We start from the raw sequence: 22,021 nt of genomic DNA, 5'->3' as shown, positions 1-22,021 counted from the left end.
AAAGCAAGAGGAACTTCATAGGGCCTGACTAAATGGCATCTCCAGACCTTGTGTCGGTGCATCAAAAGTTGGGGCTGGCACCAAGTGTGGGCAGGGTGGGGGGATTGGGAGTAGGGCTGTAGGTAGACCGAGGAAGGAGAGAAGAGGAGTTGTGAATGGGGGGAAGGGAGGGGGGGCAACAGCTGCCTCTGAGGTCATATAGGCTGGCAGCTGCCTCTCTCTGCACCTCTCCATCTTAAACCCCGAGCCTGAGCCTCAGTCACAGATCAGTTCTGCAACTAGCCCCCGGCCTGGCCTAGCTCTAACCCCAGCCCCAGCCCTAACCTTGACCTCACCCACAGTGAGTCTGTGAGGGGTAGTGTTTTGAGTAAGAGATATTCACACACAGACACGCAAACCAGCCCCTGCCAGCTGACCACAGCCATAACACAAACAGCCCATTCATGAATGAGCCCGCTTTTTGTTCAGCTTTGTTTGGGACTGCATTGGGCTTGATCAGTCCTACATATAAGATCTATCACCCCAGACTGGCTAATCTCCCATAGAACTTTCCTGAGCCAATAGGTGTCTTTGCCAAAAGTTAACAGACCAATGAGAAATCTCTCCTATGGACCATATCTTACACTTACACAGAAAAAAAGTCCTCTCCAATACACACATCCACTTTCCATCTCCCACAAACCCATAACACACACATCATCATACACAAGTACACACACACACTATCTTCACTCAGGCCATTAGTAAAACACACTGATGGGTTTGTGTCCTTAAACAGGAGAGGTGAAGAACAGGGGGAACGTGACTAGCCTAATCTTGTGACTAGCCCACGGGTGGCTGACCTTCTCCATCCCAGCATCCGTCTCTCCCCGGGACACTGAGGCCAGATTAGACCAGACCTCATTAGCGCTGTGTGTGTGTGTATATACGTATGTGTGTGTGTGTGTGTGGGGGGGGCATTATGTGTGTGTTATATGCTTTCAAAGTTTTGTATCCTGTGTCTGCGTGTGTGTATGAGTGCAGTACACACATCCCCAGTCAGCGAGTGTCTGCTGACGTGGCTGTACCCACAATCCCTGCACGGCGCGTCCTGACTCACCGATCACAACGAGCGTGTAGTTGATGTTGACGCTCCCGAAGCCGTTGGTGGCTTTGCACACGAACGTCCCGGCGTCCTCCGCCTCCACCTCCTTGATGCGCAGCGCGTGCTGCAGCACCCGGAAGCGCGTCCAGCCGCTGTGGATGTTGCGTCCGTCCTTGGTCCACATGATGAGGGGCGGAGGGTCGCTCTGCACGGGGCAGGCCAGCTTCATGGTGCGGCCCAGGCGCACGGACTGCCGGTGGGCCACATGCTCTGCCACGCGGGGGGGTCCTGGAGGGAGGACAGGAGAGGGTTACCCTCATGGCGATGGGCAAGTATTTGGGTTTGTCCTTTTTAACATGCGGTTGAAACACGCCGTTTATACTGTCGTTGTGTAAAGGGAGAAGGACATTCAGCTGACTCACACATTGTTTACCTCGAAAAGAAGCTTTGGGTGAAATATGGGCGGAATACTCGAGACAGGGAGAAAAGTTATGCAAGGGAACGCAAAGGATTTTACGAGGGATTGAGAATGAATGATTTAGGAGGACAGAAGGATGCAGACAGAAAGAGAGATGGATGGAAGGAGATTCTAAAAAGGGGAGGAGAGCGTGTGGGAGAAGGAGATGATGAACAGATGAAGAGACAGAGGAGATCAGGGCAGAGGTTTTTGGTTTTACGCTCTCTCTCCTCTTAGATCAAGATCCTGGAAGGGACGAGCAACAGTCCTTTATCTCTCTCCACTCATATGTCTCTGTACCAGACTACCTGCCGGCAGGCATGTCTGATACAGGCTTATTTTACAGCATCAGTCCCAACATTACTAAAAGAACTAAGGCCATTACTACTCCGTCAGACAAGTCTTTTAGGTGCAGTAGTGCATGCGAAATGGTACAAAACTCTGCAGTAAAGAAAGTTTAATTGCTCAATATAACTTAATCTCTCTTTCAGTGCCTTCTCTCATGTGGTTAGCCTTAGCTTGTTAGCCTGTTCTCTGTTTAGAGCTGCTTCTGTGCTGCTAGGCATGTGGCATCTGTGGTTTGAGTGACTGCTCCGGACCAGAGAGACACACACACTGTCAGAAGCTGCCAGCTATAAATTACTAGTGTCACTGTTTATGCCTTCAGGCTGATGGAATCCACAGTCCCCTGTCAGTCGGCCACTTACCGCAGCTTTGTAGACTTGGGGACCAAGGCTACTGGTTTAAGTCTCTCTCTTACTCACTCCCTCTTCCTTTCTTTCTGTCTGTCTCTCTCTCTCTTTATCTGTATTTCTGTCTCTCACTCCCTCTCTCCTTCTCTGTCTCTCATTCATATATGTTTTTTTTTTTACATAGACACAGATCTGTTCAGAGTTGTATCTGTAGCTTATGGCTCTTTTCGGTCTGAGAATATAGCTCGGTTACCCCGGCAGTGTTCACAGGGGAGCAGGAAGTTGACACAATGATAGATGTGAGGTACAGAGTGTGAAAACAGATATTCGTCATGGTAAAGAGCTGACTGGATCCTGATCTCTCTGCTCACTCCCTCTGGCCTCCCCCGACTCCTGTCCTGTGGTATGGCTTTCTCATCAAGGGGAGTGCAGTGGTCGTCAAATCCTTTTTCTTCCCCTCCCTCTCTCTCTCTCTTTCTCACACACAGATTGAAATCTCATTCACTCGGTGAAGCTTGAACTCCCGTACTCCCTCTCCCATTTCTCTCTCCTTCTGTTACTCCCTCTCTTTTACCCTCTCCCCCTTGGCTGCCGCCTTGCCCCGACTCTCACTTGCACACTTACGCTCACCCTCTGCTTAAATCTCTCTCTCTCTTTCCTGTCTTTTCTCGCTCTCCTCCTCCCTCTTCTTCCGTGTTGATTTAGGGCCTACTGGCCATCTCTGTCCAGCTGGGGTCGCTCTGTTAGAATCCCAGACCGGGGTCAAAGCCCAAGCCCCTCCCTGTGATCCTACACAACCACAAGTTAAGGACCAGACTAAGCACTCCCTCTCCCATTCATAGACAAGCCAGCTAGCGTGCATGACTCACACCCACACACACACACACCCCCTCCCCTCGGTTTCTGTCATCCCTCGCTCATGGTTGTGGTGATGAGGAGAACAGACAGCACACCCAGAGATCTTTCCTTACCGTGGCACCTTTCGCTCTCTCTTTTAACCTCTCTCAGGGGATGAAACTGAACCGACTAAAAATATTTTCCTCTTTTACACTGTGCACAAGTAAATACATGCTGGCATGGTGATTTGTTTTGTGCACAGTATAAGACTACTTATGTACAGATATGTGTGTACAGTATGTGTTTGTGTTAGTACATGTGTGTCTGTGGAACTAGGAAATACATTAGGGTCTGTTTTTCTCATTTAACCTCACTGTCCTTCCTACTGCTGTTGGTCCAACAGCATCTTCCTCTGCCCACAGATCTGTCTTTCTTAAAGATGCTCCCTACTTCCTTTCTTACTTTCCTCTCCCCCTTCTCCGTCTCCCTTCTCACCACTTATCTACCCCCCCTCGTCTTCCCTCCTTCCCTCTCTTTCTCAGTCCTTCCTCTGATGCCAGACAGCCTGTAGGTAGCCACAGCATGCATGTCTGGAATGTGTTCTAATGACAGGAAGAAGGAGATGCCAGAATTCCCACAACACCAACACAATGTTGGCTTCCTTCTACGGAACACTCCCTCGCTTTGCAGATTATGTTTGTGATGAAAACGTATCCTATCCTGAGACCGTCAGAACTTCTTTTCGCCTCCCTAAGCTAACGCTGCAGCTTTGACTCTTCTACCCTAACTGTCTTGGGTTGGGGATGAAGAGGGCATACAGAGCACTCGTAAACAGCAGGCAAAAGTACAAGAAAGTTACAATACGTCCAGCAGGGATGTACCTCTGTGGATACCTCACCTGGTGCCACCCCGGCCTGCCCTGAGCTGTAAAACCAACACCCTCAGCCACAGATTTCGACCGAGCCCAGAGAGGCCAACACCCTGGGCCCAGCTCCAGAGACCCAAGGCCCCAAACACCAGTCCTCTCCCCTCTCTCTCTCCCCCCCGTCTGCCTGTCGGGAACCCCGGGGCGACAGACCAGAGTGATGGGAAGACATTAAGACACTGCTCACCATCTCTTCTTCCACAGGTACACAAAGCTCACTTCCACTCTGTCAATAGGTCAACTGCTCCCAATTGGTGAGGCTTGACAGTTAACACTGAGCCCGGGGCGCGGGGGGTGGATAGTGGCCAGACGTTTACATTAAAGCCCTGTTCAATCAACACAACCATACTCCCTCAAAGTGATTCATGTCTTTCTGAACAGGACTCATGTGAGAGGAATGCTTCACACACACACTCCCCCCTTATAACACACTAGGCACAAACCTGCGGCTGCACGCACACACACACACTTTTTTCCTTTAACACAGTAATACAGACAAATATTTGCCGATAACAAGCTGATGTTTAGAAATAACGCAAGTAGTAATAGGAGAGATTTCATGCCATGCATGACAGTGTATATTGATGCACGTGCAGGAAGCAGAGAGAAAGAAAACCAGTGTGTGTGTGTGTGCGCGCGTGTGTACTGTGGCACTGTAACCAGCTCTGGGGGGCGATGGGCCTCAGTGTTCTCTAGCAGCCTGGTGTGTTCTCTAGCAGCCTGGTGTGTTCTCTAGCAGCATGGTGTGTTCTCTAGCAGCCTGGTGTGTTCTCTAGCAGCATGGTGTGTTCTCTAGCAGCCTGGTGTGTTTTCTCTAGCAGCCTGGTGTGTTCTCTAGCAGCCTGGTGTGTTCTCTAGCAGCCTGGTGTGTTCTCTAGCAGCCTGGTGTGTTCGCTAGCAGCCTGGTGTGTTCGCTAGCAGCCTGGTGTGTTCTCTAGCAGCCTGGTGTGTTCTCTAGCAGCATGGTGTGTTCTCTAGCAGCATGGTGTGTTCTCTAGCAGCCTGGTGTGTTCTCTAGCAGCATGGTGTGTTCTCTAGCAGCATGGTGTGTTCTCTAGCAGCATGGTGTGTTCTCTAGCAGCATGGTGTGTTCGCTAGCAGCATGGTGTGTTCTCTAGCAGCCTGGTGTGTTCTCTAGCAGCATGGTGTGTTCGCTAGCAGCATGGTGTGTTCTCTAGCAGCCTGGTGTGTTCTCTAGCAGCATGGTGTGTTCTCTAACAGCCTGGTGTGTTCTCTAGCAGCCTGGTGTGTTCTCTAGCAGCATGGTGTGTTCTCTAGCAGCCTGGTGTGTTCTCTAGCAGCCTGGTGTGTTCTCTAGCAGCATGGTGTGTTCGCTAGCAGCCTGGTGTGTTCTCTAGCAGCCTGGTGTGTTCTCTAGCAGCATGGTGTGTTCTCTAGCAGCCTGGTGTGTTCTCTAGCAGCCTGGTGTGTTCGCTAGCAGCCTGGTGTGTTCTCTAGCAGCCTGGTGTGTTCGCTAGCAGCCTGGTGTGTTCTCTAGCAGCCTGGTGTGTTCGCTAGCAGCCTGGTGCCTGGTGTGTTCTCGGAAAGCCGAGGGGTGTTGGGCACTGAGCGGATCATGTTGCCACGCCGACCAGTCAGCAGATTCCACAGCGTCTTTTAAGCACCCCCCACACCCCAACACTGTGTTGAGCGTGTTACAGTATAGCACGCGAAATGAGCCTTCCTTTCCTCCTGCTGCACTCAACGCCAAAACCTCCTCAACATGTCTTGCTGAGGAGAAATATGGTGCACATTTGGACACAGTCACACACACACACACACACACACACACACACACACACACACACACACACACACACACACACACACACACACACACACACACACACACACACACACACACACACACACACACACACACACACACACACACACACACACACACAGTGTAGGGTTGTGTCTCAGTACCACAGTGCAATATCCATTGCCTCAACACATAATAGCAGTCTGTTAAACCGAGAGGGTGTAGAAGGAAACCTATCCCGACTAATAACCACTTGTTTTGTCAAACCTCCATTCATCCGTTCATCATAACACCTGTCTTTCTGGAGTGAACTGATAAAAATAAAAAAACGACAAAAAAAACATTTTGCAATACAGCCTGGAACAGAAAAAAAATAAAAACATTCAAGGAAAAGAGTTTTAAACCCAAAGCCTGATGGAGGTTTTTTTTTTAATGTAAAACATTTTCCCAGAGGTTATAAAGTCTTTTAATGGTAGAAAACTTGGGCCGGAATGACAATTATCCAGATGTACTGGCCAGGAGAGAGAAGTGATTAAAACTGCAGCATAAGTAGCCGAGCTAGCTAATTCCCAAGCCTGGGTTGAAAAGAGATGGAAGAAAGGAGGGAGGAAGGGTGGGAGAAAGAGAAGGGCAGCTGGGGCAGAAAAGTGTGCTAAAGGCCACAAGTAGTATTCCAGCTCTACTTCTCTGGAGGCTCTAGGCTGTTTCTTAGGAGGGAGCTAAAAACGACCTTCCCCAGAGACCTTCCCACTTTCCAGCTGCAGTAGAAAGAGAAAGAGAAAGCGAGAGAGAAACAGAAAGAAAGAGCGACTGAGAGAAAGACAGATACAGACAATGAAACACCTGTTAAATACTACAAACATTTCATCTTCGTGGTGAAACAAATTTCCTTCACTCTGTGTGTCTGAACGGAAACGGGAGCAGCTGAAGGTTCCGGCGTGTGTTTGTGTTGTGATCAAGGTGGTTAATGAGTAACAACGGCTGCCTCCAGTGCCGTGATAGTGTCCGATCCAGACCTCCCCAAGGGTCTTATCTGAGAGGCAGGGCGCTAGACACACACACACACATCCTCCCTCCCTCCCATTCCCTGTTTCTTATAGGCCAACACCACAACCACCTGCCCTAGTCATATCCACTAATCAGAGGTCAATATTTGATGTGGAGGAGCCTGCCATTGCTGCCCAGACAGACCAAGCAAACATTCAGCGCCTAGAGGTCTGGGTCACTCAAGCTGACATGAATGAGAGCAATCTGGAATGGCACAATTACTCTAGAAGATGTTGTTTAAAATTTCCCTCTAAAACAACTTGATCCAAAATGTGCAGTGCAAGTTGACCAACAGGAATTTCAGCAGAGTTCCTGGTAAAAGTTTGTTTTCTGGAGGAGGTAAAACCTTTTTTTTTTTATGCTGCCCTCTCACCTGTCCACCTGTGGGTTTCTGGTTCACTGGGTAGAGAATCCAGCATTCCTCCTTTCTACCCTTCTCACATAGAAACACACACACACATACACACTCACACCGCTTGTATGACTTCCCTCCCACATTCCACACCCAGTCTCAGCCATGACTAACTCCATTTGTTCACCTCAGGTCTCTGTCTTTGTCAGATAAGGTCTCATCTAAACCTTCAGTCAACTGAATAGGTCAAACTGGCCCAAACACACATGCACACAAGCCGACACAAATGCTGCACATGCATGCCATCAAACACGAAGAGACGATTTCAGGCTGCAAACCCACCATTGCTAAGTGGAAAGAACACAGGCCGACTCGGAGGGTGACTTGTTTGCAGTTGGGGGAGATACAAGACAAGGACCCGTTGCAGATCGGGCTGTGTTGGGAGGAACAGTTGTGATTGCCCGTCAAGTGTGGAACCAAAAGAAATCCTTTCTGTCTGCTCAGCGATGCCATGGACACCTCTTGTCATGTCATCAAACCAATGTAGGACTTGGAGACATGGATCACTGCAGTGGTAAACAGGTCCTGACACCCAATTGTTGCATCCACATAATACTATTGTCCGTATTGAGGAACTAGCGTGCATGGTATGAATGCGCCACATGTGTGTACTGCAGGACCAGGGCCCGCAAAGTCTCCACTGAAGTCCCCCCTCTCCCCCCACCTGGCCCCTTACAGCGGGCAGACAATCCCAGAATATCTGCCCCAATGAATCAGTCATCATGCCACTTGTACCTGCCAGAGAGGGCTAAATCCCTCTGTCCGTGGCTCCCTCTTCTCAGCGGGTCTGTCGTCTGTGTAGGATCACCAATTTCCTACACACACGCGCGCACACAACAGTCGCTATCCTTTCTGCTAGTCGACTTCTCTTTTGTCGCCACACGTTTCTAGGTCCCTCTCTGCCCCTACATCACACACAAACACATGCATACTCCTATACGGCTAAAGCCTTCATTTTCTGGTCGTTCCAAACCCACCCCCACATCTCTCACACTCCATCCACATTCCTAATGCCGCGTGGATTCCACCGCGACAGCTGCGACCGTGAAGAAATGGTATGCTTCCAACGTATGTTTTACAGAGCATGTGTGTCTGTCTGATTGTTCGTGTCACACTTTTGTTTCGTTTCGTTGTCTGTGCCCCACGGACACTACATGACCACAGGAAAATCCTGTGCACACGTAAGATTTACATTTATAAATCTGGCAAAGCTGTCCAAGTTATTCAGCAGTCGGATGAAAGTAACATACCTCATCAATGTGCACCGGGAGAACAAGGCTGTATGTATGGTTTGAAGACCTGAAACACCTGAAAGTACTTTTTTGTCTTTTTTCCCCATCCAGATTGTGTCACTATATCAACCACATTCATTTATCTCTTCAGAGTGCGCCAGCAAATGGTCAAAAGTTCTCCTTTTATGCATGTCAACATGTGGAAAGTTGAGTACATAAGGTTTATGAAAGAATCCCTCTGACTTTTCATGTCTGTCATTCACATTAGCATCAAACAGCCCAACTAAGCCATCCAGACACTTTACTACCTCAATAATGACTGTTTAGAGAGGATACGGCCCACCTTTGACCCACAAACCATAGAAAAGCACCTCTGGAGATTGATTGGACCAGGATGTTCATGAAGACTTCTCTACAGGGGCATTGTGTCCTGCTACACACTACTATGGAAAATGTTTACTTTTAGATATTATCATAAAGGGACAAAATAAAATGCATTAACTGTGCTCCAGGGACAGGAGGCCTATTATTATATGCCTGTGAGTGACATCATAGTGGAAATATTAGTCCCAAGGATGAGAGTGAGAATGTCAACATGTCAGTGGTTTAACTGTTCAGAGAGAAGAACAGAGGTCCTAGGAGATAAGAGATTGACTTAAAAACACATCAGTGCCTTGTTGGGTTTCAGACCAGCATTAACCCCACACACCCATGCACACACACACACACACACACACACACACACACACACACACACACACACACACTTACACATGCACACATGCTAATTCTCATACGCACCCGCACCCACACAGCTGTTCCAGAGGCACAGGCCCCAACACAAACTGACACGCCAAATCCAAAAGAAAACAAGAGGAGCTGTCTCCAGTCCGGTGGATCATCTTTCAACATCTCATTTGTAACGTGACCAGGCGAACAGCTGGGGGGAGAGGGATAGAGGGAGACAGAAGCGGGTTGGGGGAGGCAGATAGCACATATCAAGACAGGCAAGTGAAAGAGAAGGGGATAAAGAGAGGGAATGTGGAGTGGAACGGTGAGAAGTGGGAAGAGGCAGGAGTTGGGGATGTGTTGTTGTAGTGGGGGGGCATGCACACTCCTTGACCCAACCTGGGCCTCTCCTCTGACCTCTGACCCCTGCTCTATAGGACTGACCAAACACAGGTCCCAGCCACCACTACACTATTGTGTTATCAGTGCAACCGGTACCACTGAGTGTTCATGGTTGTGTTTTTAGTGTGTGTGTGTGTGTGTGTCTGTGTGTGTGTGTGTTAGTGTGTGAGAGTGTTTTCTATTTGTGATAAAAACGTTGCTCTATTTGTGGGTAGAATTGGGTGGGAGAAATTGTCAAATGACAATATGCACACCATCATTTACATGTATTTACAAAACAGAGATAGACACACCTGTAACACACACACATGCAAGGAAAGGGGGCAGAACCCCTAAACTCCCAAAATGGCTAAATAAAGTCATTTTGACATCCATTACATCTTCTGTAGCTAATATTTACTTTGACAAACAGGACCAATAAACTCTTTGGAATCTCCTCTGTTTCCAAATCATCAACCATCATCTACCTTTACTAACAAACTGCCCCCGGCCCAACATAATTACCTCCTGTCCCATTCAGATTCATTACTTGGGAATCTTATTAGTGCTGGGATGCTAACAAGGCTCGGTGTTACTAGGTAGGTGAATCAACACCATTTGACATGTTAATATCCAAATCAGGCCATCAGTATCTTCCACAGTGAAATGCACTATTTTTGCTTTTTTCACAAACAGGTAGATATTGCTTGCCATCTAGAACTTCACTCTAAGTATTTTGGACAGTATTGTTCTTTATACAAGAACGGCAGCTATGTGGACTTAGAGAATGCCAGTAGGTCCCTTTCTTAAGTTTCACACATCTCGCCTCTGACAGAAAGCAAGCAGTAAACAACTAGGATGCGAGGAAAGGGAGGGAATGACGGAATGAGACATGGTTAGTGTGCTCAGTTCTTCCCTCCTCCTGAGGCTTTTGTTTCCTGGACCGAGAGCACAGAGAGGTTGTTGGATGAGCTACATGATCACTCTGTTGTGTACGTTAAGGCGCTGTTTACAGCGTGCTTCCATGTGAGTGTTTACTGCACAGAGACATGGCCAGATGTCTCAACTCAACTGGGGCTTTGAACATCTGCCTGTCCATGACACACCAGCCATGTGCTACTGGGTGGTCTTTGTTCTGACAAATTCAATAGGGCCTTGCAGTGTTAGAACACACATTTCGCATCCTCCCCCCCCTTCTCCACACACACTTTCAACCTCATTCTCTATCAGTCTTTTCCTTATCTTCCTTTTCTGTATCCTCCCCCTGGATCCTTTCAATCTTTCCACCCCTTAACCTCCATCCAACCCTATTCCCTGTTGTTCTCCATCTCTCTATCCAACCATGCATCTACATAGCTGCCTCTAGAGTCTGAAGCTAACACTTGTGTTGTTTAGTCTACCATCCGCTGAACACAAACCCTGGGTTCAGAATGCTTCCGCAACTTGTTGTGTATGTATGGCATCACAGGTTACTGACGGTATCCATGTATATTATTCCAGAAGTGTGACTAGTATGATTAACCCTTATAAGGACTCTTAATCACGCTTGTCCTGCATGTCATTCCTCAAGTGCTGATATTGTGCAACTACACAGATTTTTGTATTAAATTATCTTTTGTGATTCACTTAGATGCGTAAACGTAATTGGCGCAAGGCCTGTATGTAATTGTTTCGCTTCCAACACTCGTCACTTTACTGAGCTACAAAGCTCAGTTCTAGGCTAATCTTCCAGCTGTCCAGACCAAGGTGATCTGGGGTGGACTATTGCACAAGGCTAAGCTGTCCAGTTCATGTGCCTCTTTGGCAGGCAACTGCCTACATGGGCCGAATCCTGCTGCCGCTCACAGCGGAAAATATTTGTCATCTCACGTGATGTTCATGCATACCCCCGTGCACCAAGGACACACCAGTCAGGAATGGGAATGCTACGAGAAATACCCCCATCACTCCCTAAATGTTTTGGTTTACTACCACCCTACAATTCCCTGCTCTCTCTGTATCCATTACCAGCAGTCTACAATCCTTGAAATGAAAAAAGGTCAAAACATCTATCCATTTGTCAAGAGAGTCTTGATAGCAAAGGTTACCACTGATTTGTTGTCAAGTTGTTATCTTGCGTCTACATTACTCTCCTCAGAATGGCTCCATCTCTGGGTTATGCAAGGGCATAAACTATGTCCTCAGATTATCTGATTACTCAGAAAGCTAATCTAGAGAGCCAGTCTTTGTATCTGTGATACTTGTATGCTTTTCTCTGAACCGTCAAATCAAGTCTGCCTCTCTCTATGTGAAACACTGTGGCATTGCACAGCAAACAAATATAATGAGCTAACCTAATTGCGTTGCTCTTTATGTGTTTGTGTTGACATGTAGTCTAACGCCTGTGTAGTGTTTGGCTTGTGAGGGACTGTGAATGGAGCTTTGTTAAGATCCCTTATAGATCTGATCTGGCCAAACAGGGAAAGGATGGGCGCCGTTTGTCTCCCAGCATGCATTGTAGGTCGATGTTGTGTCTGAGCTAGAGTCAACCCATATCGTGGTCCTTGTCGGAACAAAACTTGCTTTCTTTTCCAGTTATGGTGAAATCGCGGCATAGTTTGGGCTAATGTGATACAAAGAGGTGCACATATTTTTCTTAAACGTGTATCAGTTTTCGGAGCATTTTTCTCTACTCACCCCTGGCACAGTTCGTCAATAAGATTATCTCAAAAACCAGCAAGCCAATACATAAGAACCTCATTTTGTTCCAATGATTGACGTCAACGTTGCAACCTGCAAGATAAAATACACATTGGAGACATGTGAGATCACTTGTCAATGTTTAAATCACTCTACTGGGAAAGGTATAGACCAAATTTTGGTCAAAGTACCATAACATGGGACGTTTTTCATTTAGATTAAATAGAAACCTGTCCAGACGGTCCAAAATGAGATTTTCTTGACATTTTATTTGTGAGCTAGTTTATTTTGTGTTTATTTATTTCTAGTTCTGTCAGTCTTTCTGCAGTTTTCAACAAGATTACATCTAAATAATCACGGAAACATCCCGCCAAATTGTATTTTATCATCCACCTGCTCTCTATAGCCTGTTTGTTCTTAGGGGTCATGCCAGACAATAAGTCATAATTAATTATTTGATTACAGTAAGATAGCCTATTACTGCAAAACATACAGTATAATTAAATCTCAGATTTTTTACATTTTATAGTGGCTAAAATATGCAAGTTAAATTATAAGACTGGCATAATATACAACCTTCCAAAGTTGGAACACCTTTAAAGTTGTGCATACAAAACTTTAAAATCTTTTGTTCTGTTAATTGTTTAAAAAGTAAAAAGACGTAGTCTGGTCTAAAAGGCTAGCCTACTAAACATGTTCTGCTGGTGGTTTCCTTTCGCAGTCGTTGTATAATTATGCCACATGCAAGACCTACCTATTAAAATCTGATTGAACATCAATTTAGTTCAAATAGCTCCAATATAATTTAGTAACTTACCTGAAACTTCTAGCAGCAATTATTTGTCTTCGATCTGTTTCCCACTGAAGTATTAAACCACATGCTTTTCTGTATTTAAAAAACCCCCATGAATCAATATTGAGTCATTTTTTCACGCGGCCAATGCAAACACAAATAGTCCATGAATAGGGAAGTCTGGCCATAACATAAATATCAAACACGAGCGACCAAAACTAACTTGTGTATTTTGAATGACAGTCCTCACATTAGTCGCTCGTTGGAGCTCAACACATCAGACCGGGCGTGCGTAAAGATAAAAAATGCGAAAGTCCGCATTAATAAAAAATCGTCCTTCACTCTACTTTAAAAGGTATTATCTATTTAACAAACTCCGCTTGGAATCCTGAAGTAAGTACATTTATTTGTGCTATGACAGTTTGTCGTCCAGTAACAGACCGCAAGGCAAGAAACAGTTGCGACGACGGTCCGTCCCAGCTCAGAACTTTTGCCCAATCAGAGTCGGCTAGTAGCTAACAAATTTAAGGAATTAACTCTATCGTTTTAGCCGTAGGCCTACCCATTTGGTAACATCGTGGCTCTCCTTCTGGTCTTTAGAGGATGCAAATGGTTCCTTACAGTAATAAGGAAAATATTAAATCATAATAAACTCACAGATTAACATTATTTGTAGTATTAGGATATATGCCTACCCTAAATAAATCAAATGTTACTGTTAAGAACATACAGACAAACTAGCCAATGTAGTAAAATCTGCAATGCCGTAAACGATTGGATTATGTCAATTACTAATCCAATCAATATATGGCTTCAATCAGGTTTCATTCACAATTAATTTGATTCACAATTCATAAAGACATGTCGATGATCGCTGTCCGCTAGATTTTCCTCTCTTCAACACATTACATGCCTTTACCCAAATCAGTAAATACAAATATTGCATTCCTGTTTCCTTTCTATTTTTAACCTGGGAAGGTTTGCTTTTACAGATTTTTTTGTTATTTCTAAAGAGATTCAGATGATCAATAGTAGGATGCAATGCTGCCCCCTTGTGGATATTTGATGAAACACAAACAAGAATACCTTGCTTGTACCCCCAGGTTCAAGGAATGACCTACACTCTTAGTAATACGATGATTCAGGAGAAAAGCCTTTTGAGACGAAGTAAACCACAATTTACTTTTTTAGGATAGGATTCTTGTAGGCCTAAACCAGTAAAAAAACAGGGATAATTACAACCAACATGTTGCAATTTTACAATGAAAAATGTGACATTTTATTGAAGATGGACGATATCGTAGACGATACATTTGTTTAGATTCACTTATTCAACAATATATATACAATACATACAACATTATTTACAGCAGCAACAATGTTTTCATAACCCAAGCCTCACTGGCATCTAACTCATTTCAGCAGCAATAAGACCCATTTTCCACATAACTTAAACACTTGGTCTAAATGTGGATTTCCTCAAAGTGATGGAAATAAATATGAAAGATTTAGCCCATTATTTCCTAATGATATTATAGCTCAACATTTGAGGTATCTAGCCAAAGGTCACAATTGCCCCTTTACTGGTTGCTTCAGAACTAAAACATGTAATTAAATTAAACATTGGATAACTGTGTGTCTGCATCAGAATGTTTTGCTCATGCTACTTAACATCGCAGAGGTAGACAAAAGCTGTGTAACATCAACCAGATGTGTATGTGTGTGTGTGTGTGTGTGTGTGTGGGGGGGGGGGGGGTTGTATGAGGTGAATCTGTAGGCTGGTTTAGGCAATGGTGTTGTACTGAGTCAAGCAATATTTGAAACCTCTTTTTGTCCTTTATGCTAAACCCAGCTCAGATGGAATCTCATGATTGCTCTCGACAACGCAGTATGCAATTGAATGACTAAGTGTAATTTGACACAAGTTTGCTAAATGAAAATATATGGTGTTGTCGTCAGATGTATATGGGGTGATATTGCTTATGGGTCAGTTTCTTTCTACAGGTGGGACAGGTGTGGGATCTGGTCAGTGAATCACGGAGGCACTGGCTACAGAAGAGGTGACCACACTTAGTGGAGACCACCAATCTCCCACTCTCAATGATCTGCAGGGGAGGGTACAATTAGATATTGTAGACATACAATAAGTGATATTACTCAATATTAGACATTTGTTATTTACAGTCTTTGGCTAGAATGACATATACCAGGCAGTGAAAATGATCGAACATTGCTTCACTTGATCAAACCCCAACTCTCACAAACATGACTAATTCTTACCTCTCCATAAGTGTCCATACATACTGGGCAGCTGACAGTTCCAGGGGTAGACCTAAGAAACACAAGACACCGTCAAGGGGCGTGTCCAGGAGCGGACCCGGTCGCAGCACCTTAAACAGAGGGGATGGTGGTGAGCACCTGGCTCTGCTGCTAGCCTGAAGGGAGGTGAGCACGGCCGCGTTGAGGGCCGCGTTGGTGTCCTCCTCCTCCTCGTCGCTACTGAGCACGTAGCTCTCGCTGTCGACCGCACGCCGGCTGTGGGGGCCTGCGGAGAGGGAAAGAACCGGAGCTAAGGGGGGGGGGGGGGAGAGAGAGAGAGAGAGAGAGAGAGAGAGAGAGAGAGAGAGAGAGAGAGAGAGAGAGAGAGAGAGAGAGAGAGAGAGAGAGAGAGAGAAATCAGACACAGTAAAGAGGAAGGCCAATAGAGAGAGAGATGCCTGATGTTGTGAATAGTGCTTCCACACTCCACCAGAGTGCCACTACTAAACATGTGCATTGACTAACCTTCATCTACTACCTGGTTATCCAATTCCGCAGTAACATGATGGGAAAGAGAACACAAAAATAAACTCAGAAAAATCCTGATTTTTAAACAGATTCTTGTATTCATGTATACAGTCCTGCAAATTGTACATATTTTGTGAATGCAGTACCTAATGTCAAGTTAGCCTGTGGGTCCATGTGCTACATTCAGTGTCACAAAAAGCTTTCTTAGCCCATCTGAGAGTCCCCAGAGGCAGGCTTACCACCACAGAGTCATTGTTGGTCAGGTCCACCACGGCCGCTGGCTCAGAGCCCTCACAGGTAAGGTCGACCACGTCTTCTTCGCCTGCAGACAAGACACCCCTCTCAAACTTCACACTTACCGAGAAAATGTCTCTCATTTGCAAACCTCGTACTCCAAGGTTGGTTTAGACTGGTGAGCTACTGCCCTTCCTGCTAATTCTCCTCCTCATCCACCGATAAAAAACGTAAAAGCCAGTCCACAATTGATTATTACTCTTCTAAAAAGCCATTAGATCAGATAATTTCCTCCACAAGGTTTCAAGAAGCTAATGATGAAGATCTGAGAAATATGGGATAGATCTTAGGGATGTAATGACTGGTTATCAATATTTGATAAGCTACAGGCCAATTCAGACTGACATGGACAGGACTAGTAAGTGACTGTTGGTAATACGCACTGCTTGCTCTGCTGCTTTCTGCAACATCCATGGTCTCGCTCTGGTCTGGAGCTGCAGCTGCTGGCACGCTACCCGTCCGGCTTGTCTTAGCGTTGCTTCTGGAACTAGATGGAGTTGCGTTCCTTCTTTTTCTTTGAATCTACATGAAACCAATAACAGGGAGTCTGTTGCTGGACAAAGACTCTGAATTTAAACTTTGCCCCAATTAGCCATGGTCTCACGTCAACAAGTGAAACTGAAGGTCTGTGAGCAAGAAAGAGGTGGCAAGAAACAGTGATTGTCAAATGTACATTAAGATAATATATAGACTTACTGTACTGCTCATGTTGCAGGGAGAAAATCAAATCTTGCAAAGAGTCATGAAGCTCAGAATGACACGCTGAGAGATAAACATCCACTTATTCAATTTCTTTGCAATCTACATAGATCCCTGTGAAGAGAGGAAGAAAGTTCAAATATACACAATAATGACTTCTGTAGGCTAGCTAGACTACTTTTGAAATGGCAGTTAAAACCGACATCAAGCTGTACAGTAGCACTTTCTTTCTAGTTAGCTTACTTTAATCTATTTACGCAGTCAATCTGTAATATTGGTGTCAAAATGGCTAATGACTAGCTAATGTTTTAGTCGAAGTCACTTTACAAAAGGAACTTGTTGGTTACTCTAAACCGAAACCGAACATGTATTGAAAACTGCGTACTACTAATACACTACTGTCGCCAATAATCCAACATCAAGCTACTAGCTACAGTATTAGTCTAATATGGTGCCAATTCTCATTTAGTACCATTATGGCTGGAGGATATTAGCTAGATCAACTAGCAAGCAATATTTACCATCTACTAATACTGGTATACACGTCAATCTAACACCCAATTAAAACAAGACAATAAACAGAATAAATTCAAATGTAGCTAGACTAGCTCTAGCTAACATTCCACTGGAAACAATAAATGCAATCATCCGTAGAGTTAGCACTTGTAGCTAGCTAATTGGACGAGCCTTTTAATTTAAATTTAGGTAGCCTAACTAGAGATAACAACCGAATTGACGTAACGTAAGCAAGCTAGAAGGGTGTCAAATGGTTAGCTAGTTAGTTCGTTGGCTAGTTAGTGACACAAAGAGACTGCCAACGTCGGTTTACTAGTACATAGCTGCCTGGACTTGCTGGTCAAAATGGCTCGGTCGATAACCTGCTAGACTAACTGCTACAACAACAAACAGTAACAAAGCCAAGTCAGTAGGAAAGCTACCAAGTACTAGTGGTACAAGCTAGCTAGCATGCAAGCGAATTTCAGTCATATTATTAGACAAGCTGCTACTGTAGTACTGTAGACAGGTTAGCTAGCCTATGTATTAGCATTACTAGCTAGCTACAGTAGTTAGCTAACAAACAGCATCGACATTTTACCAGAGCAGAGATGGTTTACAGTACATAGCCTTAGTAGGTAGACTAGTTGAATTCCACATAGCCATACATGTATATAGTTGTGTATATATATAACTAGTTAGCTTGCTTATAGACAGTTGACAACACACATCGGCTACCTTTGCTTTCCTTAGCTAAGTCGGCTAGCTAACCAGTGAAGTCTTCGTTTCTAGAGAATAGCGCTAGACATTCTCTGGCTCTAGTGAGGTCTTCTTCTGTTGAGCTTATGGCAGATCGCAACCAACCTTTATGAAGTGCCGCCACCTACTGTTTGGGAGTGTGTCTAGCTGGTGGCCAAATCAAATATATATAAAAAATAACCTTGATTTTCGGGATATATATATTTTTAAATAAATTCATATTTCAATTTTTAGAATTCAAAACCAACTATTTCGATGGTGTTTAAATGTCAATATGAAGTATTCAATGCCTTTTAAAATTCAAAACATGATGTCACTGATTTGCTTCCATAGAAGCTTTTTCACTACATTATGGTATTTGACGCCCAAGTGTGCACACCTTTTCCGCACACTTAAAAAAAAAATCGTATTCATTTTGATGGTAATAGATACTGCACAAAACTGTGAATACAAACCTAATCACAAATAATTTACAAATGAAAAAGTAGACATGCTGTATCATTGAGAATGTTTATTAAGTTATAAGGTTAAAGATCTAATCCTTGAGATATAGCGCCACACTGTTTGACTTGATACAAAAACAAGCACACAAGCATCAAGGGGACTTTCTCATGCCCCATGGAACAATAAGTGCAACAGATAGTCAAACTCAATGGGAGGAGGGTTTTTTAAAACTCAGTACCATACAAGTGTATTCAGTTTGCACAGTTTCATACATACCAAGCCTTACTACTGAAAATTGAGCAGACAAAATAACCACTTAAAGTAGAGATAAGAAACTGTTCACCGAGATTCATGTTCTCCCACAGAAATGAAAACAAAACACAAAGCCAAGCACAATCAAACATAGCATTTCTACCCTTCAGTTCCAACAGAACTGATTTTGTAAACGCACACAGGACAATACCAATACAGTCCCAATTCTCCTGCAGTACCCACAAGTTAGAAGGTATAAGACTTCCCTGCTTTCCAATTCTCCATCCATTTTCATTCGGTGCACACTGAAGAATGCATAGGATTTATCTGAGCATTAAAATTCAGACCAATCCTGGACATTAATATCAGATTAGAGTGTAGACTAGAGAACCTGTTGGGAGAAAGGGGTGGAGAACTGGTATGTAGGGAGGATGGGTGTTTGACACAGAGCAGTTAACCTGAAAACAACCCAATACAAAATACATTGCATACAGCAGTGTAAAACCACCAATTGCCTTGTTACCCTTACCATCTATAGTATAGCCTGGAAGGACAAACACACACATTACTGACAATTACCTCTAAAACCTTTTTTTTCTCCTAAAATAAATGAATGATGCTGTCTCTGTAGACCAGGGTTGAAAACCTATTTCAAACATTTGAAACATGCAGTATCTCGATTTAGCTGGACTTGCAGGTGCTTCTAAGTTGGGCACTCAAGTTTAAGATCTATTACTCTTGAGAAGCTAAATCAAAGAGTGTTACAAACTTCATGTATATGAAACATGTTTTTCTCTGAGGTGTGATCTCTTGGCATCCAATGCAGCACGTGGATGGAGAGTGATGGTGGAGTGCTTGTTGAGACTGCGGCCACAAGGTCAAATGCCAGTTCCATAGGCAGAGGGAGAGTGGGGTGATGGTGGGGACATCCAGCCTGGTCTCACAGACAGCTGCTTGCAGACTAGGCCTTCATAAACACCAACAGACACTGTTCCACTGACCCAGGACACTGACACAAGCCCGCAAACCTGAGGGAGAAGATGTATAGATGGAGAAGGCTGTTAGTTATGTATAGGAATCAGATGGTTCAACAAAGTCCTCTTCGTGTGAATTCCTAGTGTAAATGCTGGCTATATAGCTTCAGTAATGAAGGGTTTCTAGTACCTGCAAACCTTAACGTTAACGCCAGCATAACTACGGGGAGGGGAAGGTGATCTTATCCACTTGGCTCATCTTCATGTTGTTGTCCAGGATCTGGAAAAGTTCCTGGATGTTGGGAACATTGCCTGACTGCAACTTGGACCAGATTGGAACATCTACAGAAAATGAAAAAACAGTTCGTGGATGAGGTTAAATGGCACGTGTTTCCCTGTGTGTCGTCTGCATTAAACAGTTTTGTAAATAGTTTTGTACATGTGTATTACCCATGTGTGTCACACATTAAATTGTTTTGTACATAGTATGCATCGCCCCGTGATTTAACCCAGTGTTTTACCCCGTGTGAAACCCTGTGTATCTTTAGCAATGGGCATTTGTTTTGTATCTCTTTTCTTTGTATATTGCATATGAAGTATTGGTAAACAGTTTTTAATTTTATTTAGATTTCTTGTTCCTATTTCATATTCTTTCCTGCTGCAATACAGCAATCTCCCCTAGGGGATCAATAAAGTACCTACTACCACTAATATGAGTGATCTAACATATTGGAAAATTCAAAGTCTATATCAAAAATCTGAAAGGTGCTATTTAATTGTGGTCTGCTGTTAAACTGACCGTTGAGTGTGATCTCAAAGGCTCCAGTGGACAAGAAGTGAGTCTCCAACATGTTACTGAGGAAGAAGGTCATAAGGCAGGAGAAAATCTGGAAGATATGTATACACATTAGACATCTACGTATAACACATTGCAGAATTCAACCTCCTATGTAAGACAGTAGGGTTCAGGAGTTCATTATGGCTGCACCTTGTTTTCCTGACTCCAGATCCAAGCGCGAGGAGTTTCCCATCCTAGCATGGGGAAAGGGTTCTGCCCACTCACAATAAGTGCTATGGCTAGGAGCTTGAAGTAGGAAGCAAAGGTCCCGACATACCTGTAGAAAAACAAAACGACCACAACATTAGCAGGGGCACAGCACTGGACAGCATGGACTCACTTGTAAACCCCAAATATCAAGCTCTGACAATGAGAATCCATTTCCCAGCAATAATGATTACTCTTACTTGTTGAAGGTTGTTGGAGGGTAGTTTTCTCCCTCAATATTGATGTCCGGGTACAACTGGGTGATGGACCGGGAATAATCCTGGAACACCTTGCTGTACCCTCAAGAGATACTACAAGAAACAAACAAATACAAACAAGATTCAAGGTGTCAGGATGCCCTTTACTTAAGACGACGCTTTACTGTACGAGTACTGTAACGGTCTGTGTGAATATTTACGCTATAAACCTTAAACACCAGCTGACTAGTTGACTAGCTGGATTAGCGTAGAGCTACTTAATGCTAATTCGGTACAGAACAGCTAGCTGGCTCCACATCACAGCCTCGTAGCACGCCTAGTAGTAGTAGTTGGGGGGCTAGCTCTTTAGCTAACTTAATGGTACTGACACATATTTGGTTAGGCAGCATTGAACTAGTGTGCTAGCTAGCATGGACCTTTTACAAAAGTCAAATTCGAGTGTTTTACATGCTAAATGCTAATGTAAGCGCTTGCCAGCTTAATTTACGGTAGCTAGGCTAACTAGCCTAGTTAGCTAGCTAGTCCAAGTAAGCTACTAGTACTAGTGATAGCTAGCTAGCCATCTTGTTCAAACTAGCAAGTACGGTACTGTACATGAGCTACACATTGAAAGTGAGTAGCTGTACACTTTACCTTAGCTAACACTAGCTAGGTTGTCACATTTTTACCAGCTTACCAATATTGAAATTTAAGCACAGGCCCAGTGTAGAGACTATGCTTGCCCGGCTTCTGTGAGTCGACATCGTGCAAGCTTTCACCCGACACATCCAGGCTGCCAGGGGCCTGATGTTGAGTCATCATGTTCCTGCCGACATAAATGTCTCGTACCGTGACAACTGTAAACAGCAGCACTGCTGTCAAAATGCCCGTTTGACTGTACTCGGCCATGTCCAGGGACAGGCGTCCCTTATCACACACCTAAAATTCAATTGTATACCGAGTCTATTGCTCAAGACAACTCAGACACCTGCCAAGCGACTGCATTTCTGCCGACCGCTTACCATACCCTAGCAAGTTAGCC

At 44.5% G+C, this 22,021-nt stretch overlaps 3 protein-coding genes across 6 annotated transcripts in view; all 3 read right to left on the bottom strand.

Moving 5' to 3' along the window:
* The window catches only part of fgfrl1a (fibroblast growth factor receptor like 1a), a 32,304-nt gene extending 18,789 nt beyond the window's left edge, over window positions 1-13,515 (bottom strand). Inside the window, exons 1-4 of one of the 2 annotated variants that reach the window (XM_062476169.1) lie at window positions 13,257-13,515; window positions 13,058-13,126; window positions 12,238-12,333; window positions 1,100-1,372 (exon numbers count right to left, since the gene is read on the bottom strand). In XM_062476169.1, coding sequence (XP_062332153.1) covers window positions 1,100-1,372; window positions 12,238-12,301 — 337 coding nt within the window. In that variant the 5' untranslated portion in view covers window positions 12,302-12,333; window positions 13,058-13,126; window positions 13,257-13,515. The remainder of the gene's footprint in view (window positions 1-1,099; window positions 1,373-12,237; window positions 12,334-13,057; window positions 13,127-13,256) is intronic. The other variant, XM_062476170.1, reaches the window with a different exon arrangement.
* A 767-nt stretch (window positions 13,516-14,282) lies between these two features.
* On the bottom strand, window positions 14,283-18,181 carry rnf4 (ring finger protein 4). 3 transcript variants are annotated; one of them, XM_062476804.1, is made up of 8 exons: window positions 18,047-18,181; window positions 16,811-16,927; window positions 16,498-16,636; window positions 16,060-16,142; window positions 15,818-15,830; window positions 15,452-15,602; window positions 15,314-15,365; window positions 14,283-15,138 (listed from the first exon to the last, which is right to left on the bottom strand). In XM_062476804.1, exons 2-8 carry the CDS (start codon window positions 16,820-16,822, stop codon window positions 14,989-14,991), a joined length of 600 nt encoding a protein of 199 aa, XP_062332788.1. In that variant the 5' UTR covers window positions 16,823-16,927; window positions 18,047-18,181; the 3' UTR covers window positions 14,283-14,988. The 3 variants fall into 3 exon arrangements, with proteins under 3 accessions (XP_062332788.1, XP_062332789.1, XP_062332790.1); XM_062476805.1 differs by having other exon boundaries at window positions 15,452-15,578; XM_062476806.1 differs by lacking the exon at window positions 15,818-15,830.
* Window positions 18,182-18,740: 559 nt separating this feature from the next.
* Window positions 18,741-22,019, bottom strand: selenot2 (selenoprotein T, 2). The gene is made up of 6 exons (XM_062476558.1): window positions 21,677-22,019; window positions 20,983-21,093; window positions 20,726-20,852; window positions 20,537-20,624; window positions 19,928-20,079; window positions 18,741-19,791 (listed from the first exon to the last, which is right to left on the bottom strand). The coding sequence occupies exons 1-5, from the start codon at window positions 21,886-21,888 to the stop codon at window positions 19,958-19,960; spliced, it is 660 nt and encodes a 219-aa protein (XP_062332542.1). The 5' UTR covers window positions 21,889-22,019; the 3' UTR covers window positions 18,741-19,791; window positions 19,928-19,957.
* Window positions 22,020-22,021: the final 2 nt, after the last annotated feature.

This window comes from Osmerus eperlanus, chromosome 13, assembly GCF_963692335.1.
Source record: "Osmerus eperlanus chromosome 13, fOsmEpe2.1, whole genome shotgun sequence".
NCBI lineage: Eukaryota > Metazoa > Chordata > Actinopteri > Osmeriformes > Osmeridae > Osmerus > Osmerus eperlanus.
The sequence above is the reverse complement of the archived record's forward strand: the minus strand, read 5'-3'. Positions and strand labels throughout refer to the sequence as shown.

What these genes read in the sequence shown, in the direction of transcription:
- rnf4 (XM_062476804.1), bottom strand. An exon ending in AGAAAGCAGCAGAGCAAGCA is followed by an intron (nt 16,143 to 16,497) that starts GTGCGTATTACC and finishes TCTTGTCTGCAG; the next exon opens with GCGAAGAAGACGTGGTCGAC. An exon ending in GTATGGACACTTATGGAGAG is followed by an intron (nt 15,139 to 15,313) that starts GTAAGAATTAGT and finishes CCTCCCCTGCAG; the next exon opens with ATCATTGAGAGTGGGAGATT.